At 42.2% G+C, this 7,240-nt stretch overlaps 1 protein-coding gene across 4 annotated transcripts; it reads right to left on the bottom strand.

Moving 5' to 3' along the window:
• Positions 1-1,234: 1,234 nt before the first annotated feature.
• LOC124011703 lies at positions 1,235-6,328 on the bottom strand. Of its 4 annotated transcripts, XM_046325216.1 has the most exons (12): positions 6,078-6,328; positions 5,885-5,987; positions 5,558-5,619; positions 5,412-5,486; positions 5,233-5,271; positions 5,046-5,120; positions 4,626-4,730; positions 4,402-4,542; positions 2,469-2,969; positions 1,969-2,253; positions 1,700-1,836; positions 1,235-1,535 (listed from the first exon to the last, which is right to left on the bottom strand). In XM_046325216.1, exons 3-12 carry the CDS (start codon positions 5,609-5,611, stop codon positions 1,490-1,492), a joined length of 1,458 nt encoding a protein of 485 aa, XP_046181172.1. In that variant the 5' UTR covers positions 5,612-5,619; positions 5,885-5,987; positions 6,078-6,328; the 3' UTR covers positions 1,235-1,489. The 4 variants fall into 4 exon arrangements, with proteins under 4 accessions (XP_046181172.1, XP_046181162.1, XP_046181152.1 ...); XM_046325206.1 differs by having other exon boundaries at positions 5,885-6,328; XM_046325196.1 differs by lacking the exons at positions 5,885-5,987; positions 6,078-6,328 and having other exon boundaries at positions 5,558-5,732.
• Positions 6,329-7,240: the final 912 nt, after the last annotated feature.

Raw genomic sequence — 7,240 nt, 5'->3', positions numbered from 1 at the left:
AATCGAGCCCATAGTTTTCATTCAATGTGTTTTCTGTCTCATGTTATACATTGATATGTAATATGTTTGGACAAGTGGTTTGAGGCAGTACTTGAAGGTCCACTTTTTCTTCACATGTTTTTGGTTTGAATACACAAGCAGGCTCTGAATGTTCAAGGTCAAATCAATGCAAGAAAGCTTTGATTATCAGTTGATTGGAAGACCTCCTTTTGGCTTGTGTGTTTTGTACTTTGTGTTTTTTTTTACCCATACAGTAGACAAATCTCTTGGTACTCTTGATTTATACAACCTAGATTAAAACAAAGTTTTTCAAAACCCTTAGTAAATGGACCAACCAGAACCTCAAGACTGCCATGGGCAAGTCCCTTGATTGGTATCAGGAAGGGTGGGAGAACAACCTGAAGGTAATTCTCTTTGCACACAACAGCAGCATCCAGGCTGAGTATGGACGGGAGCCGCAGCTGTTGACTGAGGTAAACAATGCAATTGTATATACAATTATTGCATATACTGTAGTCTTTCAAAATTGGGATTGACTTAGTGTTTGTCTATTGCTATTTTTGCATAACGTACTTTCAGATCACTGAAACCACACCTGATGTGGTGGAAGTTGTCGAACCAGATCAGAACGCCTTTGAGTACTACCTCCAGGCACAGACTGAGAAGGACGTGGAGGTTTTTGACCAGGTAAAAATGATTGTCCTCTGTTAATTTATTTTCTGTCCCTCCAAGAGATATGTAAGAAATGTATTTGTAATATGAAATATAATTGCATGTATTCCTCTCATCAATCAAGGTGAGACAGAACATGGACAAGGCGCAGGAGAAACAGAAGGAGAGCTACCGGAGTGTTTACGTCTCTGTCTCCTACCCTGTTCCCTTTAACTCTGCTCCTGTTCTGCAGGAGCTAGGGGTCCTGCCCAACACCCAGACGTGGATCCACCTGATGTTCTCCATTACCAACCACCCTACAACTTTTCATTACATCATCTACAGCTACTGTTGTCATGTTATCATTATCTGCTAAGAAAGTTCTTGCTCTCTCATACTGGCCCTCTTCACTTCCCTTTGGCCAAAGAAGACCTAAGACCCCAATGCCAGACACTGCCCTGCGGCCGGTGCTGTCCTTCGGATGAGACTGTGCACACAGAAGTCCTATCTCTCTGTGGTCAATAAACATCTCATGGCACTTATGACATGAGTAAATCCAACATATCATCATACGCTACCCAAGTAGGCTGTATGGGAACCAATATAATTATTGGGTCTTTTTTTATTTAAAAAAAATGGTGCATGTCTCAAAATATAACAATGAGACCAATATCAATAGTGTGTGTGTGTGTGTGTGTGTGTGTGTGTGTGTGTGTGTGTGTGTGTGTGTGTGTGTGTGTGTGTGTGTGTGTGTGTGTGTGTGTGTGTGTGTGTGTGCGTGCGTGCGTGCGTGCGTGCGTGCGTGCGTGCGTGCGTGTGTTGTAGTAGTAGTTGGCCATTATTTTTTCGAACATCTCAGTTTGGGCAGCAGCCACTGGAGAAACCTGTCAATCAAACACAACAGGAGAATAAATAATAGTTTGCCATTAAACATCAGATAGCTGCTCTTTCTCTGCTACCTCATTCAATTTCTATATTTCTCTACCTCATTCTATTTCTATAAATCTCTAAAACGCCCTTGTTATGTTCCCCTCTTCTATTTCCTCACCTCTTCCTCAGACTCTTCTTTTCCTCTTTCTTGTCCTCCTTACGTTCTCCAACATTTTCCACCTGCTGCATCTTACTGGCCTTCTCTTTCTTCACTTGCTTTTTTCCCTTGGTCTTTTTCCTTTTGACCTTCCTTTCCTGAATATTTTGGACAAGGAGATAAAATAATATAAGCTTATGGCTATTTTCTACTCTTGAGCTATGGTATCTAGAGGTATGATATACTGTAGAAGGAAATATGGCTAATATTCCCTTCCTGTTTCCTCTCACCTGTGGCGTCACTCCTGACATTTTCTGGAGCAGCTTCCTGCCGTTCTCACTCAGGTTGGTGATTGGGGCCAGGCGAGGGCTGCGGTGGTATGGTAAGTACTCCACAGCAGGCGAAGCAACAATAACAGAGACAGGGCTTGGAGGTGTCGGAGGCTTTGGGACATCCTTTTGGGAGGGACGGGCCACAGCAGAGGGCAGGGCTTGTAGGGCTTCAGCCAGGGTCCGGGGTGCTGAGGTCACAAGAGGAGAGAGGCCAGACACAGGACCAGAGACTTTCCCTGGGCTCTGTATGACCAGAAACAACAAACAAACTGTTAGGACAGTGCTATGTTATACAAAATCTGTAGATATACTGTATGACTAATCTATAAATACATTAGATACATGACTACACTCAATAAGTAAGATTCATTTACAAAGCTCTGGACATAGTTATTTTTTTCAGGCTTGAGGAGCCTGCTCTCAGCTATTCTGGTCTGCATTTCTGCCATGCTCTCTACCATTTCGGCCATCTCTCCAGTGCATTTCTTGAAGGCCACTTTCAACCTTTCCAAGTCATTCAGCCAACTGTCCAGGTTTACTGCCTCAAGATCACTTTCACTGCAGTTTCTCTTCATCACTTGGATCAGTGCCCTCACTTCCTCGCCCATCCTCCCTTTGTCTTGCCTATTCACATCTTCATCCCTCAGTCTTTCCTCCTTCCTCCTCCCCATCCACTTCTCAATCCAGGCTCTGAAGCATCCCTCATTCTTCTGCCTCTCTTGGTTGATGTCCTGACCGTCGTTGACCTTGTTCAGGCCTTCCTCCAGGTCGAGCTCTATGGAGGCCAGTTTTTTTTTGATCCTCCTCAGGCTCTCCTCGTTGGTGTTGGTCCACTGTGTCTTCTTGTCCAGCTGCTCCCTGCAGGGCTGGACAGTAGGGACCAACTCGATCAGGTGCGATGCCTTCTTCAGGGCACTCACAGAGGCAGGGAGAAGGATGTTGGGCTTGGCCACAATATTCTGTACAGACATAGGGTCAAATCATTGAGATGTAACACACATTAGTGATGCATTGACTCATAAGCAGCAGTCCCGCGGTTATATCCACAGGGCGGCGCGTTTAGGGTCATGAAATATTATGTGGGAGGCGGTCGGGTTGAATAAAGAGAAAACAATACATGAAAAAATTCCATAAATGTATCATTCTTGTGTCATTTATATCTATAGGCTATTTAGCATTTGTACGTAAACCTAAGCTTTAGGGCCTAATTTGGCGCGTGCCAAATAGACTAGACACCAATCACCAAACACTTTTGGGAAAGGGCAGAAAAAGTTACTGTTGATCCACTGACGCAAAAAGGACAATGTCAGAGTTTAATTCAATAAGAGGAAATCTACGAAATGGAGAGTTGAAAATAAAGAAGGGATGGCCAGAAAAGGAATGTTTGGAAAAGATTTGATGAAGTATTCAAAGAGGATGATGGCAGTGTCTCTATTATGTGTGACGATTGTGAGGCACTATACAAATTCGACAGTCACAAGAGGGGGATTCAAATAGGTCTATGGCACATCAAGGGAACAAACTGTTCAGATGAGTTAAATGGAAACTGAAATCTGGACACTTCGTGTAGATCTTATTAACTGTGAGAGGTTAATTAATCTTTAATTAACCTCTTCAAAGTCTTAATATTAACTCCTGCAGAATTAAGCATTTATTGCAGTACAACAAATGTAGACTATATTTTGACTCGGGAACAGGAGTGGAGAAATATGATTTCTTTCGGCATCTTGAGAGAATGCGATTGTGCAGTTAGGGACTGCTTTATCAGCCTCCTAAAAGCTGATAGTAGTTTCCCTTTTTTATCTTGAGTTTTTGCATTTTCTTCTTGCTCCGCGAAAGAATCAAAGATGACGGAGAACTTTACCGATGTCAACTACATTGAAGCATTCATTCTACCATTTATAACATTATTCCGGTGAGCAAGGGTTTATTTAGTCTTCTATCTAATTATAGACAAGTTGACTAACAAATAGCCTGCCAAAATGTTGGAAATGATAAGCAGAAGCATATCCATATTAGCCACAACAAAATCCTGCACCCCCTGACAAAAAAATCGTTCTGCCTTCTCTGATGTTCTATATTTGTGGACTAGGGTCAGGTTTTCACTTTTTCACATATAGTCGGGCGGTTGCGGATGGGTTATTAGCAATTGCGGGTGGGCTTGGTTGAACAAACAGCTGACCTGCGCACCACTAACACACAAATGTAAGAGAATACCAGTCGAGGGTCCTTCAGTGAAGCCCCTTTTCTCTGTGGTTCCTTTGAAGACCCTGGACTGTCCTCAGCAGAGGCATCATTGCCATTATCACACTGTGTCAGAGAGCTAGTTGGTCATAGTCCATTTTCCACATTCAGTCAAAGAGTTACTCAAATACATGGTGCAGAACATACCAGAAAGTCTGAATCATCCAAGGAGTGGAGAGACAGATTGTCGTCCTCTACCATTTCCCTCACTTCAAACTTTGTCACCTTTCCATCCTCCTTATCCTTCACTATCAGCGGTGGTGTCCTCCTTTCATGATCCTCATCAGACTGTGTATCAGAGTCAATTAGTCTGAGACTATTCTCTTCACAGTCATATCACTCAACACATCTATGGTGTACAACTCTCTTACCTCAGATTCACAGTCAGTGAAGGAGTATATAGAGATGTCATCAGAGTTGGAGGATGAGATCACCCCATCATAATTTCTCTCCATCAGCCGAGTCACCCTTCCAGACTGAGGAGACAGACAAAGGCATGTACTTAGGGCAGTCATGGAATTCACTGGCATTGACTGTCAAGAAAATGTTGAATATTTAGGCAATCCAACATACTTGTACAAATAGTGAGTAATTCATGGGTAATTGAAAATGCAAGTGGATTGAAATGCAAGAAATGCAACTCCCATAACATTAGGGATGGGACTAAAGACCTTCCATACTGTAGGATTCTTTAGCATTTCCAATGAAGGATTGTCAATTCAACCAAGCCAACCAAAATTGCCATTTGAATCAACAGATTGATCTCTATGGGAACAGCAGAGATGTCTGACCTGGCTGAGAGGCTCTGAATTCATGTCCCGTCCATCCCCAGATGTCTGTTCCTGCCCACAGTTCTCAATGATTGGCTGTGAACAGTAAAACATATTTTGCTCATTTTGGCCTTGGAAATAAATGATGTAGCTATCAATAAATCATTTAAGTAGCTACTGTTATGTGGTTGATTTGAATGTGACTTACAGGCCTTTTGTGGATCTGAGGGGTCTGCGCTGAAGTAGACTGTCAAGAGAGCATTCAATTTCAAATGAGTTTAGATGGGGAGGGATATCTGCAGTTGTTTTTATTGTGATAACTGTAGTTTGTACATGGAGCATAAGTAATGTTTATGTGTAATTGTTTTCAGGTCGGATTTGACTTACAGGCCTTGGTCTTCTGTGCACCTTACCGGTTGGCCACATCACAGAATCAGGGGAGTTCACCCTCACTGGATTCAACTGTCAACACAACACTCAATTTAAAATGTGATAACAAAGACAGAGCACAAAATAAATAAATAGGTATTTACCACATAAGGGCGGCGCCTTAAAGCTCTTCTGATTCTCTCATCACTACGATCCATTTTGTTTTCTGAGGGATACATTTTCATCAATTGATTGGCACAAAACATATCCTAACACACACACACAGACAAATGGCACGCCATTCCCTATATAGCGCACCTACTTTGACTTGTGCACTTATTTTGATCTGAACCTACTGGGACACACCAAAAGTACACTACTTATTTTGATCTGACACTGGGCACAGGTCAAAAGTACTACACTACAGGGTGCCATTTGGGACCTCCGCAAAGAATGTAAGAGCCTACCAGACATTCTAAACTCCAAATCACCTTGTGCAGTGCGAACGGGTCTAACCAACCGTTTCCAATCTTAGTATTCTCTGCACAGCGTCAGCTAGGGCAGACTATGCGGCAAAAGATTAGCTGAAACAACCTGATTGAAGAAAGAGATTGTACTGTTGATATCAAAGCTGAACACAGTTCATGTAGCGAATTGATGCTTGGTTACGTCACAATAGGTCACCGTTTTATGGCCGCGCATAATACGTCACAAGAAAGGCGTGTAAGGGACCGGACTGGTGGTATCTTCCCCCTGGATGTAATTTATAACTGTCAAATCAAATCTATGTAGCTGTCTAACTCAAATGGCTGTTGAGGACTCTTTGATAATCACATTTGAGGCACATGTCAGCAGGTGGCAGTGTCTTCAAATGCAGTAGTTGATCCCCTGTGCAACAGTTGAGCAACTTTGAAGTTGTACACATTTTGGGGCTAGCAAGCTTGCCCCATATTTCTACAATTCATCTTCTTATAAACTGATTTTAAACCGAACCACTGCTGATCTAATGGCCCAACATTAGACCATTAGATCATAAAAGCATTAGACCATAACAACATTAGACCATTAGATCATTTGTTACCAAAACGCGTATTTTGGTTTCATACAACGAGTTAGAGCCAATTTGGTACTTTGTGGCTGTGTTATCTATGGGAATCTCTTGCAAGCTAGTTATCAACATCTGGCGTTCCGTAACATTGAAGAAAAAGTTGATTGATAACCAAGTACTCGTTTGAAAAATATGTACTGGGCATAAAATGATCTCCCGAATAGTTTTAAAAGGTATGGTTCAGAGGTTCAAGAGTTTTACTCCTGAGTTCAGGCTGGGATTGTTTCTGTCATTATAGAGCCAATTTGTTTAATGTCACTAACGTTACATATTTCGGTTATCAGAGGATGTCTTCAGTCTTGGAACGACTGAAGTACTAAACCACTTGAGCGTCTCTCTTGATCCTAGTCCTGGCAGAGTTTGCAGACTCATAACAACTGAGCTTTGGAGGAATACGCAGATTTAAAGAGGAGTCCGTAATTGGCTTTCTAATGATCATGATCTTTTCCTCAAAGAAGTTCATTAATTTATTACTGCTGAAGTGAAAGCCATCCTCACTTGAGGAATGCTGCTTTTTAGTTAGCTTTGCGACAGTATCAAAAATAAATTTCGGATTGTTCTTATTTTCCTCAATTTAGTTGAAAAAATAGGATGATCGAGCAGCAGTGAAGGCTGGGTCACTGTCTTCCACCACAAGACAGTGACCCAGCTACTCCTCAGTATTGGGACTCCTCAGTATCGGGGTTCTGGGAACTCTCTGGTGGCATTGAGAAGAGTGTGAGCACTGTTTGGTTTCTGC

This window comes from Oncorhynchus gorbuscha, linkage group LG02, assembly GCF_021184085.1.
Source record: "Oncorhynchus gorbuscha isolate QuinsamMale2020 ecotype Even-year linkage group LG02, OgorEven_v1.0, whole genome shotgun sequence".
NCBI lineage: Eukaryota > Metazoa > Chordata > Actinopteri > Salmoniformes > Salmonidae > Oncorhynchus > Oncorhynchus gorbuscha.
This window is presented reverse-complemented; position numbering and strand designations above follow the sequence as displayed.